This window comes from Talpa europaea, assembly GCF_964194135.1.
Source record: "Talpa europaea genome assembly, chromosome: 9".
Lineage (NCBI taxonomy): Eukaryota > Metazoa > Chordata > Mammalia > Eulipotyphla > Talpidae > Talpa > Talpa europaea.
The window spans coordinates 68,814,626-68,836,234 of record NC_140076.1 but is presented as its reverse complement, the minus strand read 5'-3'; the positions used below and the strand labels follow the sequence as shown (position 1 = coordinate 68,836,234).

Here is a 21,609-nt window from a genome sequence, read left to right as displayed (position 1 = left end):
TTCATCTTGATCTGAACCCCCGCCTCACAGCACGCTAGGAATTAGTCACATCAGAAGTTGCAGCATTACAAGTCTACACCAGTCTAGCTATAGAACACTTTGGAATACTTGTCAGCTCATGCTGGCCTCTGCTGATACATGGCCTGACCCATGTACCCATTACCATAAACTCAACCACAGATGAGACATCCAGAGGTTAAAAATCCCTATTACTTCAACACAGCAATAGGAGGAAAAAAGCGGCCTCCAGTAGGGGGCTCTGTCAGAAACTGAAATGTGCCACCCAACACTTTACACAGGCTCCCTTCAAAGCCCCTGTTCCAGCCTTACAACATCACTACCTCATGTGGTTCTGCTAGTTCTACCACAGGCCCTGCTAGTCCTTTGGAAAGGCACCAAGTTGGCAATTCAGAAGCGCTTAGGGTTGGGCAGGAACCGCACACACGTGTCCGTAGAGGAATGAAGAGCTGCTGCCCTCTGGTTCAGACCCATAACCACCACCTGGTAGAGTCCAAGGAAAAGCTGCGGTCTTGTGGACAGGCACTCCCTGTCTGTATGGTGCATCTATACATACACAGTCTCTGTGGGGCTACAACCCCAATTTCCTTCCACTGCTCCAAGTGGGTTGGACTGCTGGCATGAAAGGACAGCATGAGTTGGACCATAAAGAACAACTTCTCTGGGAACTTGAGAGGGACAATGGCAGAAATAAGCACAAACCAGCCCAGGGCACCTTTATTACATGCTTGTGGGTTAAGGAGCCCAGGGCGTGAACTCATAGGATTAAGAATTGGCTCTTTATCAAATAAATTTAAGGGAAAAAAAATACACCTGTCAGCCTCATTCCTTTGGTCATTACAAAGAAAATTTTAAGTTATTTATAAATTGCGGGAAGTGCAAGGAACATCTCTGCTCTGTGCCTTCTCTTCCCTTTCTTCTCCAGGGTCGGAGAAGTGAGTCCTCAGAATATGCTGCAACAGCTGGTTGATGGAGGTTTTTTCACTTTTATTTTCATAAAAGCAAGAATGAGTGAGAACTAGTGGGAATGTCCCCTTCCCCAGTTGGGACAACAGCTGGGTGGGAGGCGAAGAGTCTCCTTCCGTTGGAAGGCGCGCTGCAGAGGCAGTAGGGAAGGGCAGGCTTGCCGGTGGGAACGTTCATCGCTAACCTCGTGCGCACACACAGGTGGTGACTCTTGCAGGCAGCATGGTTTCTGATCCTTCCTTAGGATACAGCAGTCTTTTAAAAAAAATATTGTATTATAATAATATGAATTTCTCTCTCTTTTTTGTTTTGTTTTGTTTTTGTTTTTTTTTTGGCTTTTTTTTTCCATTTCTTTTAGGGATTGGGGTGAGAGGGAGAGGAAGAAAGTGTCATTCGTCTGTTAGGTCCTGAACAAAGAGAACTTCTGTATGGCTGAGTCCAGCTTCCTGCAGTGTGGGGGGGTTGGGCCACTCCTCTGAAGGGATGCAGGGCAGTACCCGCCGGGGAAAGTTGGCTTCAATCTGAAACTTTTCAGGGCTTTCTTTCAATGAGAATAAGAAGTCATGGATTACCTACAGAGGTCACATAGAAAAAGAAAGGTGGTGAGAAAAAGACAAAAATCAAAAGACGAACCGCCACACACACAAATATGAAATCAGAAATCCCTCATCTCTCCCCAACATGACTCTGACATATGAAGTCTTCATGATATACATTGGAATTCCACTTTGAGGGCTTTTCATTTCACAGGGCAAATGCACCAAGGAAGTTCTTTCAAGAGATGTATTACACATCCCAATGCTAGCCCTATGTTGAGATGATTCATCTGTTTTTTTCTTTGAGAACTTGTCTAATACAAAGCAACAAAGCTTTAGTTAGAAATAATCAGTTCCACAAAAGTTGGAAGTATAGGACATAGAATTTCTTCTTTCAACCAGCTGAAAGCAAGCTGCCAATCTGATGTTCCATCATCCCAGAATAGTTGTGTATGTCTTACTAACATACACAATATCTTACCATAACCATAACACAGCCCTCAAAATCGGGAAATTTAAGTGATACATTACTGTAATGTAATATGCACAATTCAAGTTTGGCCAGTTGCCCTTTACAGCAAAAGGATCCAACTTAGAATTGTATTGCATTTAGTTGTCAAATCTCCTAAGCCTCCTCTTTTAGCCCGGAACAAACAAATCCTCAATCTCTCCTTTGACTTGCACAACCTTGGCACGTCTAAAGGCTACTGGTCAGTTATTTTGCACACTGTCTCTCAATTAGTTTGTCTCATATTTACTCACGATTAGTATTAGGAATACTACAGAAATGATGCTACATTATACTCAATACTTCCCTTTCAGGTGGAGCACAATTTCAATGTGTCATTATTTATGAAGTTCATGTTTATGACTTGATTACAGTGATACCTGGTTACCTCTCTACTGTAAGTTATTCTCCTTTGTAATTAAGAGTATTTTGTGGAGAGGTATTCTGAAACTATGGAGACACTGTACTCCTCAAACTTTCAATTTATTTATTTATTTTAATAGTCACAATTTCCTATCTTACTCAATAAAGTCAATGTTACTATAATTTATTTTAATGTTTAAATTGCTCCTGATGTAACCAGAAGGAGCTTGGTCAAGCTGGCCTCTGTGTCTAATATGTCTCCATTGTTCTTTTGAAAAATTCCTTTCTGTTTGGCATAAGGTGTTACAGGCTCATTTTATATTTTCCCTGCTCTGACCCTGGAACCAGCCATTTCTCCAAAAAGTTCAGGTTCTTAACAGACAATGATAATTAAAAGTCATGATCAAGGTTTTACTAAGTATGTTCACTGTTCTTACTCACTGCTACTCTCAAGGATTCTCTGTGGAGAAAGAGAACATGTGTATATATACATCTAAATCTATATTTTCATAAATATATTGAAAATCCAATTTCATACCTTGCACTCCTGCGTGCACCCATCCTCACCTAATTCTGGCTTTTTAAGTTCCACCCTCACCCTGGGATTCTCAGGATCTGGCTTCGCTGTGTCTACATGTTCTTAACCTGATTTGAGACTTGATACCATCCTGGACCTTTCCTCAGTGGGAATGCCCTTTGGTTCTGACAAGGCATAGCTAAATTCTTGAGAAGTAAGGCGACATGAGGAAATCTTACACTGCTAAAACTTAAATGAGATACCTGTGAAACAGGCCACCTTTACCTTTCCCTGTCTCTGAATGCTACACACTAAGACCAGGCACACTGGTCTACTTAATGGCCTTCTTCATCCAGTATTCTCTTTCTAACAGACTCTAAGGGATGCGATATAAGAGCATTGTTAACTTTCTTAAGGCCAAATCCAAAGATTAGAAATATATCACTCAAGCTAGTTTTTAGAGGGATTCTATTTTCTTTCTGTTCTACCTTTCATAAGTCTGTGTGAAACACTTCTCCCTTCATTTGTCTTAAGCTTCCTTTTCTAGAGCTTTTAAGGGAATACACCTCCAAACGTTAGGGGTAAACCCATGTTCCTCTTATCTAATCTAGTCATGATTTTGTAAACTTCTTATATTTTGGTCTATCAATGTCAATCATTTTCCACTTCTTCCTTCTGATAGCAATTTCTATTAACATTTACTCGCCTTTTCTTGAGATGCATCGATTAGACTTGCACCAAGTATTCTTGGTATGAATCCAACATAGGTTTTATGTAAGGTTGAAATAATGCATCTTTTTCTTTCAATCACTACTTGAGAATACTCAACATTGGCATAAAGTGGCACTTTTTGTTTACCACTGACAATGGATTACCAGCATCAGGAAACAGATCATCACCCTCTTTGGTTTGTAGTAGATAGAAAAATAAGTTCTGGGCTGAGTATAATTTGGATTCTCTATTACATGCATTACTTAAAAGAAGCTCAGCTGTGACTTTTCTACCTAATGATTTTTCTACAATTTATCTTTTTTATTTTAACATTTTACCAGTCAGGAACTGAGCATCACGGGTAAATTGAATATTTCACTGAATTCACTCTTGAGATAATGAAACAGGCAGGGTCCACAGGAACACAACACAGCTGCAAGAGTACTAAGAAACTACAAATCATTATTCTCTTATGCATTAACTCTATGAAGGTTATTCACTCAAAGGTAACTAAGTTACTTATTCTCCTTTATATTTCTTTCTTATTATGAGTCTACTATCCATTCACAATTGACGAGTATTTTTCTCAATCTGATAATTGGGTTTTTGTTTATTTAAAAAATACTTGTTAGTGAGGATATATAAATAGTTAAATGGGTTGCTTCCTCTGTGGCCATAGCCCAATATATTCCACAATTCAAACAAGTTTTCCCCTAAAACTCTCAACAGAGTAATTGCTAGTTAGGTTTTTCACATAAGCAGTGTTTGGGGATTAAAACGCCATATTAGCTCAGGAGTACTGCATAGAAACTGTTCAAGAGGATATAACTACAAGCTAAAACCCATATGTAAACCAGAAGGTTGGAAACATAACCAGGGGAAGCAACCACCTGCTGCATGGTAGGTACATGAGGCTCATTCCTGTTATCCCAGTTAAAAAACCCAAAATTAGCAAATGAATACCTTCCCCTAATATAAACAAATGCATAAATGATAAACAAAAGAGAAGCTATTTGCTTCTCTCTCCCATGGATGCCCATAACTTTTTACTGTATTCTCTATTTACTCAGCACAGTGCCTGACAAATTTCAGTTTAAAGCTATTAGAAGACTGATTATATCAATATATCCCTTTTACATATGGGACATCTGAGGTGTTGTAAAAAATTCACTAACTTGCCCAGTGTTCTCTATTTAACAAGGAGAAGTAATGCATGTGCTCCCCAGCCTCACATAACTACAGGGTATCCTCATTCCTTTTACACAGTTTACTCTTGACTATTTCAAGTGATCAAGGAAATGGCAGAATATACTTACATAAGCATATCGCATTTTATTGTACTTAGCAAAATTTAGCTTAAAAAAAAAAAACAAAACCCTGCATTGAATAAGTCTATCAGCACTATTTTCCCAAAGAAAACATGCACTCACTTCGTATCTCAGTGTCACTTTTAAGTAAGGGATGCGCACTATTCAAAAGATGTACTGCTATTGCATGCATAATAGACTGCAGTGTAGTATAAACATAACATTTATATGCACTGGGAAACAAAAGTACTCCTGGGATTCACGTTATTGTAGTATTTGTTTTACTGCAGTGATCTTAAGAACCAAACCTGCAGTATTTCCGAGGTGTGCTTATAGTTGTAAATCTGGAAAGGTAACATACCAACCAACTCTCAATATAACCAGAGTATCTTCTGATACACTTCATATGTGAATTTAAGTCTAACAATTCTGTTAGTGTCTATCATACCCACTTCACAGATAAGAAACTGAGGCTTACATATTAAGTATACTGACCAAGGAAAAACATCTAAGCCACTCGGGAAGAATGAGAATTTCTCATTTCACGAGACTGTAAGAATCACTGCTTTTAACTACTTGCTATGCAATGACAAACACTACCTATGGGTACCAACTAGGCAAGAAATCCCTACTTTGTGGGGCTTTTTATGCATAGGAATGAGTAGGAAGAAGAATAAGTGCATGAAAAGTGCTTGTGCACTATTTATATCCAAACATGTAATTCCAGAGCTTCTCAGCCAGTGGAGACCGGGCTTTTTCTACAGAGCAAAGGGTTCTGGTAAGACTCCAAAGTCAGAGTAAGCCATGCAACATGGAAGAGCTTCCCATCTCAAGCAAAAGTCTTTTGTGGGATTTCTTGGAAAGGTATTTTTCTTAGCAGAACTCAAAAATGATGAAAGATAGTAACTGTTTTGAGTTGACAGCTAGAACTGAGGGAACCTTCAAGAGCACACTGTACTCTGCTCTCACCTCCCACCTCCTCTGGATACCAGAGTAGCAGATAAACCAACAAGGGGTGTGCAAATATACAGTCCAGACCCTACATTTATTTCATATAACTCAAGTGCTCCTTACTGTTAGAGACTGTGAAAAGTGAAATCGTCTCTCCACTCGAGAATCATTGGGTAATTTGAAAATGATCTTGACACTTTCAGGGTCATCGGGGGAAGGTTCTGGGGGCAGGCACTCCAACTTCCTTTCCTTTTCCTCCTGTAAATTCTGTAGATACACAAAGCAATGATTGGGTTATAACTCTAATAAGGAAAATGGAAGCAAGAAATACAATCATCATGTAGGTTTATTGTGCAGTCAGAAAAAAAAAAAAAAACAAATAGCAGAAGAAAAACTTGGCAAGAGTTAGAACCTAATTCAGGGTAGTACTGCATCAAAAGTATTATATATTGGGGCCTCCCTGGTGGTGCAAGGGGTTAAGCACCCCACTATGAAGCAATCCACAGCCTTTGCAGCACGAGTTCAATCCCCGGCCGGCCAGGGAGCAACCCACAGTGCGTAGCAGATCTCTCCTGTCTTGCCAGCTGCTCCCCTCAGCAGTGTGTTTCAGTCAATCTGCCTGTTCTGTTCCCACTCTGTCTCTGGTGGATCCCCTCACACCCTGCATCTCTGGCCTGTATCTCAGCTCTTGTATGCATAAATAAATAAATCTTAAAAAAAAAAAAAGTATTATATATTGACGATGTTCAGGTATTTGAAAAAATGGGAATGACTAAACAACGCTGGCTATAATCAAGTCGTAATACATAAGGAAGGTCCTGATTAGCTTAGTTGCAGTACTGGGACTAAATACTTAAATACTAGTGTGAATAAACAGCATTTGAACCGCTTACTGTCTACTTACCCTTTGTTTTCTTTTTTTTTTTTTAAAGATTTATTTATTTATGCATACAAGAGCTGGGATACATGCCAGAGGGGTGTGGGGGGTGGGGAGGGGGTCGGGGTGGGTGAGAGGATTCACAAGAGACAGAGTGGGGAACAGAACAGGCAGACTGACCTAAGCACACTGCTGAGGGGAGCAGCGGGCGAGTCAGGAGAGGCCTGCTGCACCATGTGGGTTGCTCCCTGGCCGGCCGGGGGATCGAACTTGTGCTGTAGAGGCCGCGGAAGCTTCATAGGTTGCGTCTTAACCCCTTGCGCCACCACGGAGGCCCCTACACTTACTTTTTTTGTTGTTGTTGTTGTTGAATCTTTTTTTTTTTTAAATATTTTATTTTATATAATTCTCACATCATTTTTCATCTTTGCACAATGCATGCATTTTCATTTCGGTTATATTCCCCACACAATTGCACCCCCCCCGCCCCCTTATTTTGACTCTAGTTCTTCCTGTCCCCGCTCCTCCCTCCTCTCCACCCCCAACCCCGCCCTGTAGTGTGTCTCTGGTTTATAGTTGCTTGTTGATTTTGATTATTACTTTGTATTGATTAGTCTTTTTCCTGGTCTCTTATTTAGGTTTTCTAAATTCCTCCTATGAGTGAGACCATGTGGTATTTTTCTTTTTCTTTCTGACTTATTTCGCTGAGCATGATCCCTTCTAGCTCCATCCATGTTGCTGCAAGCTGCATGTGTTTATCTTTTTTGATTGCTGAGTAATATTCCATTGTGTATATGTACCACATCTTCTTGATCCAGTCATCTATTTTTAGGCATTTGGGTTGTTTCCATATCTTAGCTATTGTAAATAGTGCTGCTATAAACATAGGCGTGCAGGTACCTTTTGGAATTACTGTTTCTGTGTCCTTTGGGTAAATACCTAGGAGAGGAATTGCTGGATCATATGGAAGCTCTATGTTTAGTAGGTCAAGAAATCTCCACACAGCTCTCCATAGCCCTACACTTACTTTTCATAGAGCAGAGTTGTTTAACCTTTTACTTGCCATTGTATTTTTTAATATGTACTTTTTATTTTTTTAAGGTTTATTTTATTTATGCATACAAGAGCTGGGGTGTAGGCCAGAGGTGCAGGGGGTGAGAAGGTTCACCAGAGACAGAGTGGGGAGCAGAACAGGCAGATCCACTGAAAAACACTGCTAAGGGGAGCAGCAGGCAAGACAGGAGAGGTCGGCTGTGCCATGTGGGTTTGATCCCTACCCAGGGCTCAAACTCATGCTGCCGACAGCTTCACTGTACTGAGACTTAACCCCCCTGAGCCACTAGAGGGCCCCTAATATGTATTTTTTTAATTTAAAAATACTTCTTGTGAAAATGCAGTAGTCAAAAAAATGGCATGGAGGATCTAAGTGACACACAAGCCCATTATCTTCTAGTTTTTTCCTTTTATACTTAAAAAAAAAAAAAAAAAACAGTTTGGGGAGTCACAGGAGTAAAGATGGAGTTATTACCCTCCGCCGCCTCTCCTCTGCCAACTTTTGCTGCTGCACCTCCTCCTCCTTCCGCCGCTTCCGCTCCCGTTCTTCACGCTTCTTTCTTTCCTTCTCCTGGTCAGCCCTCAGAGACGCCAGGTAGGCCTCATCCTGCTGCTGCCTCAGCACCTGGGTCTGGTTTCGTTCTTCCCTGTAGACAGATCAAAAGCAAAGACAAAAAACAGCAATCTTACAAAAATTCCGTTTTCTTACATTGAAATTTTTTGGGGGTAAAACGGTCAACAATCTTAGCATGTGGTTATTTTACACTACCATAAGGGATTCCAAAGCAAAGCACTGCAGAATCAGATGAACCATCTCTTTTCCCAGCTGGGAGAAAAAGAAATGGCAAGCTTTCTGCTCCCTCTTTTAACTTTTCAAACAAAACTACCTCCTCCCAACCCAATTCTAACGAAACTAACATAATATTATTGCTATAAAATCATTAAGATTCAATTTTAAAGGTTATACCCTTTTGGGTTACTGTATCTTTTGCATACACTGTTTGCGTAAAGCCAATAAATCACATCTACACATCTTGGAAGATTTGAAAAATGTAAAAACATTTCAGTCAGTGTTCCAATCAATGAGAAATCATTGTAACATATTAGTGTAGTTCCTATTTTCTATCCAAAAAATTGTGAACGTATACCAATGTGTCTCTATAAATTTAAAGAAAACAACAAAATATTAAAAGTAGTGGCAGGATTATGGGCAAGTTAAAATTTCTCCTTTGTGCTTTACAATTTTTCCTACAATTAATGCTATTACTAATGGAGTGGGTGGGAGTTATAATTAGCCTTCATTTTTTTACATTTAAGCCCCTTATAGAATGTTCTGCTATCCTAAATGACCTAATATACATTCTGTAGGATAGAGCACTATCTTTATTTTGAATTACATCTCAAAGAACAGATGATCTGATGGAGAACTATTTAGATGAAAGAAGGTCAACATTTTAACACTAAATGGACAGAGCTTTTAAAGTTGTCTAAGAAATAGAAGTGATGATTTGGAGGAACCTTAAGTCTACATAGCTGGTCTCTCAGTTCCAGAGAGGAACTCCCCTGTACCTTTCTAAGCGTTCTGACACCAGATAAGTCTGATTTGCATCCATGATAAATGTCAGCTGGTTAATGAGGTCGTCAGGTTGAATGAGGCCTTCTAGCCGTCCCACTACAGTCATCCTCCGATCCTTCAGCATAATCATGGCCAGGAATGGATACGTGTTCTCTCGTAAAGCCTGTGAGACTGACAGAAAGAAGACCCAAACAGATGAAGGGCAGGACTTGGGTATGAAACAGATCACCTCTTAGAACCTTCCACAATGAATAAGTTGGGAAAGAAGGGAGGTGTCATTTATTCTCTGCCTAACTTTTCTTCCCCCTTCTTAATCTTTTTGTTGTTACTGTATTTACGACCCTATTTCCAGGTTGTTTGATAAGAATAGGACAGGCTTTTCTGGTGGTGGTGTGGCTGTCCTAATGATTCTAGGGAAGGTTGAGAGTTCAAGAACACTGTCCATCTGATGTATAGGAAATAATCTATAAAGAATCTGGCTCTTGTTTAGCACAATTTTCCATGTCAGGAGTTAAGTCTAAAGGGGACAAGATTGCAAATCAGCTTTATGCTGTCAATAATGATCTCCACCCATATTTTTTTTAAATGAAGATTTTGTTATTCTTTCTTCATTTTTCTTAACTGCATTATTTATTGAGGTAAATGTTGGTATATAGTACCATATGTAATTCAGAGGCTTGCACCTTTTTAGCTATCACTATCTTCTCTTTTTCCCTCTTATTCAATCCCTCCCTTACCCCTTCTTTCATCTCTCTTCCTCTCCCCCTCAAAAGAGCTAGCTTTTCTGTTCCAAAGGAGTTTAGGAAGTTGGACTTCCAAATAACTAAGACTTATCACAATGTAGCTTTACCTATATTTTTCAGAGATTTTATAAGCTTCTACAAAAGACATCCGAAGTTCCCTTCTATCCACAACTCCCACCCCTTACCATATTAGAATGGTGAAATGCATGCTTCAAGGACTTATCAGGTATTTAAAAACCAATCAGAAGTAAAAATTCAGATTTTTAGGATGTAGGTAAGACATCTGTTGCATCTTTGGTTCCCAGAATCTAAGTACAGTGCATGTTATGCTAGTATATACTCAAAAGTTGCTGAGTAGAAGTAGCTGCAAAGTACATTTTTCTTCATTGAATACCTTTATATCTTATACTTATTTCTAAAAATACACTTCTCTCCAATTAAGAGTTACTGTCATCAAAAGTACTCAGATAACTAACTCGTTATGTAAGAAAGTTCTTATAAAAATGATGAGATAGGGCCTCCCCGGTGGCGCAGCGGTTGAGCACTGGGTTGCGAAGCTGCCCACAGCCTCTGCTGCGCCGGTTTGACCCCTGGATGCTCCCCGACCACCAGAGAAGGGTCCCACACCTCTCCTGTCCCCCGCTGCTCCCCTCAGCAGTATACTTCGGTCCTTTTGCCTGCTCTGCTCCCCGCTCTGGTGAATTCTCTCACTCTCCCGCGCTTCTGACTGTACCCAGTGCTTGTATAAATAAATAAATAAATCTTAAAAAAAAAAAAAAAAAAGATGATGATGAGATAAACTCCTTGGTAAAAAGTCCATTAAGACTAAAGCAAGCTTCCGGTCAGAGGCCTCAGCAATGCAGTAACTGTAAAGAATGGGCAACAGTCTGATAAACCTGAGCCTACTCTAAAACTTGCTGTGTGATCTGCAGACAGAGGATTAAACTTTCTGAGCCTGTTTCCCAAACCTTTTTTTTTTTTTTAAAGATTTATTTATTTATTTATACAAGCACTGGGTACAGTCAGAAGCGCAGGAGGGTGAGAGAATTCACCAGAGCCAGAGCGGAGAGCAGAACAGGCAGACCGATGAAGTACACTGCTGAGGGGAGCAGTGGGCGGCAGGAGAGGTCTGCGCGCCATGTGGGACCCTCCTCCGGTGGCCGGGGAGCAGCCGGGGATGGAACCGGCGCTGCAGAGGCTGCGGGCAGCTTTGCAACCCAGCGCTCAACCGCTGCGCCACTGGCAAGGCCCTGTTTCCCAAACCTTAAAGCAGAGGTAATTTAATCCCCATCTCTCAGGGCTGCTGAGAGGATTAAATGAGATCATGCATAAATAGCAACTAGCATTGTGTCTACCACAGATAGATTATACAAAAAATGGCAAGTCTCTCCAGATTATTTCAAAGATATCCCAACAATCTCAGTGAGGTAAAAGAAACACAACTTACCCCTGTATCCCTCAGGTTTGTTTGTAGAGCATGCCCAGAAGAGCATCCTCGTGTTTATCAGTGAAATAACTTCAGGTGCACAGAGTGTGTTGCTATGGAGAGAGATGAACAGGACATGAGACGACCTTGCTTACACTACAAACTATCAGCAGATCAAGTCCAAAAAAGAAAAAAAAAAAAAAAAATCAGTCAACTTACCGACAGAACTCATCAGAGTCCTGGTGATCATCTCCATGAAGATAAACCAAAAGAAAGCGGAGCTCCCGCTTGGCATCATTAAGTGCCTGTGAGAAACAGAAGATCACTAATTATTACACTGACTATGCCTTGAGCTTTTACTTAGGTTAAAGTCCTAAAGGATACAGCTATGTATTAAGGAACAAAAAGGAGAAATAAGGAAAAAAAGTGAGCAAGAAACCAGAAAATTACTGGGCTCCTACCTTCATACCCCTGGCATTTTTCTCCCTATAGAAAGTCCAAGCTAATAAAATTTAATGAAAAGATTTTAGTGTTGTTAAGGGTTTAAATTAGCACAACAGAGTAGACAGGCTGACAAATAAAGGTTCCTGGCAAATCACAGAAAAGTCAGCTGTTCCCACTATCTAAAGGAAGATAAAAACAGAGGAGACTCTGATCATGTGAAGAGGTAGGTGAGACTTTTGCCACTTTACAGCTACAACACTCTTGGAGATAAAAAATACTGCGAAGATGAGCCTGACTTCAGGCCACATACCAAGCAAAGATGAGGGAGTATGGGACCCAAAGGCATTCCAAAGAGCACAGGGTTTAAAAGATCTTTAAAGACAAGGCTAGTTTCTTAGATTCCTGTGTATGCATGTGAATAATCCCGAGCACATTACAATTCAATTCAGATTTCTGGAATGACCAATGTGATCTACCCCTCAGGATCACCACAAAGAGGGACATGAGAGCTGCCTATCTCCCTCATGCCTCTATTTCTAGCACTGAGCACAGTGCCTGGCATATAGTAGGTGCTTAATCCTTATTAAGTGGGAGTGGAAACAGCCAGTGAGTAGACTGGAAAGTGAAAAAAGCAGATGTGGGAGAACCAAAGCAGGAAGCAAGAGTAAGCACTTTTTCTCCAAATAGATTTAGATATCCTGAAGGCTGCAGAATAGAACCCTTTGGCCTAGGCCCACATTGCTATTTGTACATTTTCTCTGGCAAACTAGAAATATGCCTAACTACTACAGGACTCAATTTTTGCCCCCTGAGGTAACAAAGGTCTGTGTGGCTTCAGTGGAATTAGATGCGCTGCCTTGAGTCTATGGTCCATGCCCCGTTCATTTTGTGAGGGATCGAAGATTGAGGCTTTGCCTTCAAGGGGCTTATAGTCTGGTATAGGAGGTAAGTCTCATATACAAACAACACAGTAAGGAATACTGTGAAACTGCTGTAAGTCTTAAAAAATAACTATGAAAGCACAAAAGGGAAGATTACTATTTTAGATTGCAAGGTAGGCCAGGGTAGGGCACAACAATCAGAAAGGGTATAAGAGGGGAGTGATATGAGCTGGTTGAAGGATAGGCAAGATTCCAATTAGCAAAAATGTGAGGAAGGCATTCCAGGTGGAGGGAACAGCAAAAGCAAAGGCACAGAGATGGGAAAGTACAGAGTATGTCCAGGGAATGGTTTAGCTGGAACCTAGGGTATGGGGGAACAAGTTATGCAGGAAAGACCTCATAAGGAGGTTGGGATTAGATCAAAGAGGGCCCAGCTAAAAGGTTTGGTCTATTTTTCTGTAAGCAGTGAAGAGCTATTTAAGGTTTCTGAGTAAAAGAATGACATGATCAGTGCTGGGCTACGCTTTCCTTTGAGGGTAGAATCATATCAATAAATTGGCATCTATATGATTTGTGGCACTGACCTGGCTGTACGTTCCCTGGTAGAAGACAGGGTGTGCCCTCCCATATTTCTCTTCAAAAGAGTGCATAAATGAAACAATGTCCCCAACGGGGTCAGTGACCCGGCTGCGAGGGTCAGGCCGTATAAAACGAAGAGCAAACCTGGGGAGGAAGGAATAAATATCACATGAATCGGCTTACTGTAGTGCTTATGGAGTGGGCCAGTTTGTAAAGATTTCTGCAACAGAGCCAGAGGCACGGCAGCAAAGGGAGGTGAGTGGTCTGTGAGCGGACCATTAAACCTGAGAGTACAGTCTGGCTCACAATAGCCTCAGAGCAGCAAGTATTGTTCTATTGTTCCATTGCCTGTTCAAGAAGAATGCAACCTACTAGGATTATCAATTCCAACACTGGCCTAAACAAATCCAGAGTGCGTTTTGCAGGACAGGCAAAAATCTAGGGCTAGAAGAAATGGAAAAGGAAGACACAGTATGCAAAAAGATCATAGGTTAGGCTGTGTCCCCATCTCTAAGAATTGCACTATCTACTATGGTGGCCTCTACACACCTGTGGCTATCTAAATTGAAGAAAAGAATTCCAGTTCTCCAGTCACTCTAGCCACTCTAAGTGTTCAAGGCTTCCACAGTGGACACTGCAGATACAGAATGTTCCCATCACAGAAAGTTCTGTTAGACAGCACTACTCCGGAACAGAGTTCTGTCTCTTTCTGGTTGTCCTACTTGCTTCCTTCTCCTTTCTGTTCTCATGGGATTTTGAATTTTTAGTTCATAATCTTAAGCTATTCAAATTATGGACAGGAACGTCAAGCCCAAACTTCCAGTCATGATTACTTGCTCTTCAAAGAGGCAAGTAAATTCTGCTTGATGATTTATGGTTGACAGCTTCCAGGAGGAAGTTATAAAATGGTTCTAGAGTACACTGGCAGACTTGGAGACCTGGCAGCTTGTGTAAGGTGAAGGGTGGCACTACCCTTCTGGTTCTATAGAGCTCATCTAATCATATTTGTACAGCACCATTTATTTATCCTTTGGGTTCCCACAGAAGGCAACGGGCAGTGGCTTGGTAAGTCAATGTGCTATATAACATCAAATAGCTGCTTGGATGATATAGTTGCATTAAAATTAGTAACACATGCCATGCATATTTTTTCCCTAAGGAAAACAAACAATATTCAGATACTTAGGCGTTTTCAGTACAGAAAATCCTAACACTTTTCTTACCAAATCTTGAGCCAACTCTTTATCCCTCCACAAATTTCCAATTCCCCACGTATATATAATTTCACTTGGAATTTCTCCTTAGCAATCAAATTAACGACACAAACATTCCACAGCATATTAAAAACAACTCTATGAAGTTGTGTATGTGGGGGAATGGTTAGAAATCCTCTAGAAGAATGATATTCTGATAACTTTCTCTGAAATTAGGCATTTTAGGATTATCTTATTCTTTTATTCCACCCATTCAAAATTTTGATAAATGGATAAAAGCTTTAGCTTTTTTGTTTCTCATTACAATATATCCCCATGGTTTACACAAAGTAGAATCATCAGCTTTTCAAAAAAAGATAGCAACTCAGTCTTCATTATGATTTTAAAGGTTTTTACACTCTCATTCTCTAATAAAATAGGGATGAAAAGAGTACTTATTTAGCTAACTGGTGACCAATAATAACTCTGCTAAAGCAAGGAAGCCATTAAAGCCGGGAGTCCCATAAAACACCAAGTGGTCAAGGTAAAGGATACTGTCTGAGCCTTGTACTTCTGTAGCTACTTGGTCCTTACTCCCCGCCTCTGCTCCCCAAGCAAAGCATAGCCCCTATTTGGAGGGAGGTACAGGCTGCCCTGTATATGAGGCTCAGACCACATAGTCTAGCTCTACCTGTTGGCCCTGGTGTCTATAAAGCCTATGTGTGGATTCATCAACTACTCAGCTCAAGACCAAAACCCCCATGTCTGATGTGCTGGCAACATGGGCCTCCTTAACATTTTCTAGCCCCGGCTCTCTGTAGCTTCCAGAGTTGAGCTCTCTGAATGGTCCATGAAGAAGAAGAAAGATGAAGGTGTGAAGCAAGGGGACATATAAATGGGAGGGTTCCAGTGTCAGCAACCTATGGGTTATTAGACAAGAGTGAAATGTAAGAAGTCTCTAGAGGGTAAAACAGTTGGGGAGGAATCCAGAGAAAAGTGAGTAACCTCAAAGCAAGAGGATTTGTTGGAATTATGAGTGGTAAGATGGAGTCTAATGGTTTAGGGTAAAAGTTACAAGGAGTGTGAAGCTTGGATATAACGGTGGTTAGAAAGGAAAGGTTGTGAAGATTACTGAGGGAATATAGAGGTGATAAACATGGTGGGAGGAGGGAGGATAACAATAAATGTAGGTAAACTGATTCTTAAAAACAGTAAGACTATTTGAAAACAATTCCCTATTATGTTTGAACAATTTAAAAGATTTTCATACTATAGTAAGACTTCAGGAAAAATATTCACTCTGACGACAAACTGGCAAGTCAACATTACCAGAGCACAAACCTATTTTGGTCTATGTTTCAGTTCCTAAGTCTATCCTACTGCTACTAACATATAAATTACAAAGGTACGTACCTAAATATATCAAGTATTGTGTAATAGGTAAACCGGAATGGAAGCATTATCAAGTAGTAACCCCATCCAAGCAGCCCCTGAAATTCCAAAAACAAAGTTAGAGACCATTTTCTCTGTTCTCTAATACCTTCTAAATGGCTAGTTCAGATTTTCACCCTTTTTTTTTATCCTTTCTTCCTCTACAGCAGAGTTCCCTCTTCTTGGCCACTCCATTCTCCTAAAGATCAACTGCTTTTCATCTCATTTCATCTAACACTACCTATATTTTCCTTTTACCATAAAATTTTTGAGTTAAATCTGTCTTAACACTTTTTCTGCAGCTACATGTATTAGTTAACTGCAAATTTTCCTTCCCAAATCATAAATATTCAGTCTTTCCTTTTTGATTTACGTATTAAAATATGATATACAAAAATAATATAAGAGAACCACTATTACTATCTTGTACAGTAGTACAAGAATGACAAATAATTATATCAACCACAATTATAAATCCATATAGCCACTAAGCTTAGTAGCAATGCTAATTACTGTATTTACAATGTTGATTACTGCCACTGTTACTAACTAGCACACATGTAGGGTGCATATATATATATATATATATATATACACACACACATACAGAGAGACACAGACACACACACGTATATGTGTTATACATGAATTTATTATGCATCGTATTGCGTTAACCTGAGACCTTCTCTGGTCCATGGCGAGGGCATTCTGGAGGACCATGGCTGATATTGGAGTCCCAAACACCAAAGTCAAACCAAAAACAAACAGGGGAGACTTTGGGTATATAGAGAACCACTCCTTGAATCATTAATTGCACTAGGAATCTCTGCTCTTCTACTTCAGGATACTACAGAACAACTTGGGAGCTCCGTTTTTCAAAAGCTGTCAAGTACTCAACAAAAAGACATGATGATGGAGTACATTCTAACTGCTGCAAGGCTGAGGGATAGACACCTTAAAATTCTAAATGCAAGTATGAGGTGGATGTAACTGCCAGAACGAAATTCCAAAAAGTTCTCAGAAGGTCACTGTCAGTACACACATCTGACTTCTCTAATTACTGTGAACAATGATGTGGAAAGGGGGAGGATATTTATCCATCTCTGTATCCCTAATGACAAAATATCAGGCACACTGGAGTACAATTAAATATCTGTTGAATTTAACAAACACTCTCTTGCTACTATCCCTTTCAAGACTAATTTTAAAGACATGGCCAAAGATTCCAAGTACTTCCTAGAAGAAGCTTAAAATTAAATAAAATGAAGCAACCAAGAACTCAAACATTCTAAGATATATTAAACTATTATAGGAAGAGTTTTAGACATGTAAACAAAACTATGTACTCAAAACAAACACACTTTCCAAATAACTAGTAAAGAACACCCCCCCCCTTCCAAAAAATGGGAAAAGGAACAAAAAAGAATAGTCACTGTATCACTTCATTAAGAAACAGGGAAACATGATAAACCTCATGAATCTACCAAGAGCCAGGTCTAGCTAACAGGTTCATGTTCCAAGTATTTCTTTTGTTCCCAATATATAGAGATCAATACAACCAAATGAATGAACTTTTAAAAAGTGGGGAGAGGAGTGGAATTCTAGTCATGAAATAACTTGCCCTTGGTTGTGGTCTTGAGACAACATAGCTGTAGATCCTGTGATCTGCTGTATTAACCTGCAGGGGTCGTGATGGAGGTGGGTTGAAAACACTTGGTACACCCTCTTGCTCATTCAATCTGTCCTGTACAGCAGCCTGAGAAGTAAAAAATAGAGCAGCAACAGTTTTAGCAAAGTTCAAATTGACCTAGAAAAGAAAAGGCAACCAGTGTTTGGTGTTTTAAAACAGGATGATACAACAAAAAGTCACTGGAGGAGTGTAACTTCATGGACCTTTAACTTGCTGTAACGGGAGGCAAGGTGGTGATGGCTCCAGAATTCACTGTGGAGGAGTCCAGAAAACCAGTCTGGCAGCTACATTTATGCAGTTAGCACACTGCTTTTATTCAGATGTTGTGTGTGATTGAGGGTGAATGGGATACAGTTTCACTGTGCAAGTCTAAGGAAAGCCATCCACAGAGATGCAGTGCCCCTAGAGCTATGGAGGCAGGGTGATTAACTGGAGGGAGGGCTTGGCTTAAGAGCAGAGAAACTTACATCTGAATCCTAGCTCCACCACTCAAAAAACTCACCTGGCTTATGAATCTGGTGCCCTCATGTGCAAACTGCAGAACAGTATTTCTCAAAGTCAATGTGAAAATTTAATGAGAAGAAGTGGGCCTCCCCCGTGGCGCAGTGGTTGAGCGCTGGGTTGCGAAGCTGTCTGCAGCCTCTGCACAGCTGGTTCGATTCCCCGGCTGCTCCCTGGCCACCGGAGGAGGGTCCCACATGGCGCACAGACCTTTCCTGCCGCCCGCTCTGGCTCTGGTGAATTCTCTCACCCTCCCACGCTTCTGAATGTACCCAGTGCTTAAATAAATAAATAAATAAATAAATAAATCTTAAAAAAAAAAAAATAAACTCACATTTAAAAAAAAAAAAAATTTAATGAGAAGACCATACATTAAGATCCTAATACAATTCATGACAGATGATATTCAATAAAAACAAAAACTTTCCTTAACTCTGCCCCTGAAAACAGATCTATGTCCCACTGTAGTAAAAAATACTGGCCTCAAAGAGAGGTCTGGTCTTTGCCTTTACCTATGAGAGTTAATCTGTCTTTATTGTCAGATCTTATAGGTGGGGATGGCTACCCCAGAAAAAGCAACTGGGTGACTTAGGGTGGGGATTTGTGTAACTCATTATCAGTCTACCTGGAGAGTGAGTTCAATCAGGTAGACAACCAATCAAATCAATCATGCCTATGCAATGAAGCCCTAATGAAAACTGTGGACACAGAAACTCAGGGGAACCTCTTCCCTGGTTGACAAAACTTCATGCCTTTGATCATACATTCATGCCAGGAGAGTAACAGATTTGATGAGAAGTATGGAAACTTTCTGTTTAGAACTCAAAACTGAAGTTCTCTTTAGCTGTTTTAATCTGTATCCTTTTTCTATATTTAAACTATAACTATGAGTATAACAGCTTTCAGTGAGTTCATCTAGTGAATTATCAAAGCTGAGGATGATTTTGAAACCCCTGAACTTGTATTTGCTGCCAGAGGTGAGGGTGACCTTTTGGATTAATTGTATGCCCGCCCACTAATCTTGATAGCTGGCTTTAAACCTGCAGTGTGGCTAACTCCAAGTAGTTCTCATGTTTTCAAGTAGTAAAGATCAATTTGATGAGAGAAAGAATACTCTTTCAGCAAAGGGTGCTATTAATGAATTTCAATATGTAATAAAATGCATCAACATTTGGAAGTATGTATTAATCCAGTAACCAATATATGAAGCTATAAAATTGGTAGAAGATCCATTCAAAGTGCAAGCAGAACAATAGATTTCAATAGATTTCAATGTAAAAGAGGATGAACTCCTTGATATTCTTTCAAATTCCATATTGCAACTTTAAGAAACTACCACAATATTAAAGAAAATTCAGTTATCTAAAAAAGTTATTGAAATACTCCTCCCATTTCCAGCTACATATCTGGGTAAAACCAAATTTTCTTCATACACTTTAAAACAACATATCACAACAGATCGAAGGCAGAAATTGATATGAAAATCCAACTATTTTCCATTAAGTCAGACATTTAAGAGATTTATATTTACATTAACATAAAGAATTGTGAACACAGATTCTGAATCATATACATTGCTGTAAACCTCAATAAAAAAATACAAAAATAATTCATGTTAACTTGCAACAAGCTTTTTCAATAAACTAATTTTTTCATTTTATTTTGTAATATGGTAATATTTTGTAATAATAAATTAAAAAGAAAAAACATAAGAAAAAGGGTCGTCAATAATTCTGAAGTGTAAAGAATGAGACCAAAAAGTTTGAGATCTTTTGGTTTTCTTGGGAAAATACACATGTTTTCAGTCAGGCACAAGTACATCTGGCAGGAAAAAAGTCAAAAAAGAATTTGTGAATACTGCAACCCTGGGAGTGCAGGGGGATTCAGACATAATGGTAAGGAAATGAATCAAGCAGGATTTCTTTTCATATTATACCTTAGCTTTGTTATAACTGTTTTTTACTAACTAAAAGAGATAAAATTGAAATGTAAATATGGCATAATCTCATCTATGTAATAAGAAAATTATATATAAATCTACAGAGCCATGTAAATGAACATTTAAAAGTTTGTAACATTATACACTAAAATTTAACACTAGCGATCTATGAAGTGGTGGGATTAAGGGTGATCATTTTCTTCTGTATCTCTTCAAAGTATTTACCTGTGTGGGTGTGCACAAGTGCACCAGTATTTTTACAATAAGTTTTTATTAACTTTATGCCAAATAATTGTAAACCAATAAATGAACAAGGCAGGGGTACAGTATTAATCTAATTAGAATTTAAAGAAAGCATCATCTAATATAAGCAAAACAAATCATTACAAGGGAGTTCTAACAGCTATGTGTCTTTGTGTGTCAAATAAAATAGTCAAATTGTTAGAGGAGTGGCACCCACCCCTGTAGCCCTGAGATCTGAACTCTTCTCTGACATCCTGAGTAAGGAGGCTTCTGAGAAGGGGGTGGAATATACCGTGGGAATTTAAAAGCCATAACACACTGAGCCAGCTCTTATCTGCTCTCAGCTCCTTGGTGGTCAATGACATCAGACCATGTGATCCTCTGGTCTCCTCTTTAGTTGGCTGCCTGGCTTCTTTCCACCATGTGCGTAGCCACCTCCAGGTTTCCCTTCAGCAGGCATGCTGCCATCTTTACATGCTGGCTACTGCTTCCTCTGCTAAGGATCTTGTTGTCATTTTGCCATAGTGGGCGACTGCTTCAACTCTGAACTATGGACACTATCTGGGGTAGGATAAAATAACTTTCTCACTGTCTTAGTTCTCCATTTTCTAACTCCCTGTTAATAAACCTACTATTGTTGTTTCTCCCCACATGTCTGTTTTTGAGTCATGTCCTGCAGTTGTAATCGTGTAGGTAAGGAGAGAGACGCTAACAGGGTCTTTTCCCCTTTCCCCTGGGATTGCTTGGTTTCAAAACTATACAGAAGTCAGCAATTTTTTTCTAACATTTCTAAATCAAAATGGACATAGAATTCATTAATATATTTTAGATGTAAGCGTTCTTTTTGACACAATTGTTATTAACACTGGAAAAGTATATACATATTATAAGCATACTGATTATATACATTTTAAAGGATATATACTAAAGCAGCAAATGTGGTTATCTCAAGTATGATGATCAAGAACTTTCATTTTGAACTTCATAAACTCAATTTTTCATAATGTTTCATTTTTATAAACAGAAAAAATAACCCAAAGATATTACTAGTGGGGGGCCTCCCTGGTGGTGCAAGGGGTTAAACACCCCACTATGAAGCAATCCGCAGCCTCTGCAGTACGAGTTCAATTACCCGGCTGGCCAGGGAGCAACCCAC

General features: G+C 39.6%; 1 protein-coding gene across 1 annotated transcript in view; it reads right to left on the bottom strand.

The window, feature by feature from the left end:
- Positions 1 to 997: 997 nt before the first annotated feature.
- FAF2 (Fas associated factor family member 2) overlaps positions 998 to 21,609 on the bottom strand; it is a gene marked incomplete at its 5' end in the record, with an annotated part of 50,943 nt that continues 30,331 nt past the window's right edge. Inside the window, 9 exons of the mRNA XM_084243624.1 lie at positions 998 to 1,556; positions 6,001 to 6,144; positions 8,283 to 8,454; positions 9,377 to 9,554; positions 11,574 to 11,665; positions 11,772 to 11,857; positions 13,462 to 13,600; positions 16,063 to 16,139; positions 17,702 to 17,836. Of these exons, the coding sequence (XP_084099750.1) occupies positions 1,374 to 1,556; positions 6,001 to 6,144; positions 8,283 to 8,454; positions 9,377 to 9,554; positions 11,574 to 11,665; positions 11,772 to 11,857; positions 13,462 to 13,600; positions 16,063 to 16,139; positions 17,702 to 17,836 (1,206 nt within the window). The 3' untranslated portion in view covers positions 998 to 1,373. The remainder of the gene's footprint in view (positions 1,557 to 6,000; positions 6,145 to 8,282; positions 8,455 to 9,376; positions 9,555 to 11,573; positions 11,666 to 11,771; positions 11,858 to 13,461; positions 13,601 to 16,062; positions 16,140 to 17,701; positions 17,837 to 21,609) is intronic.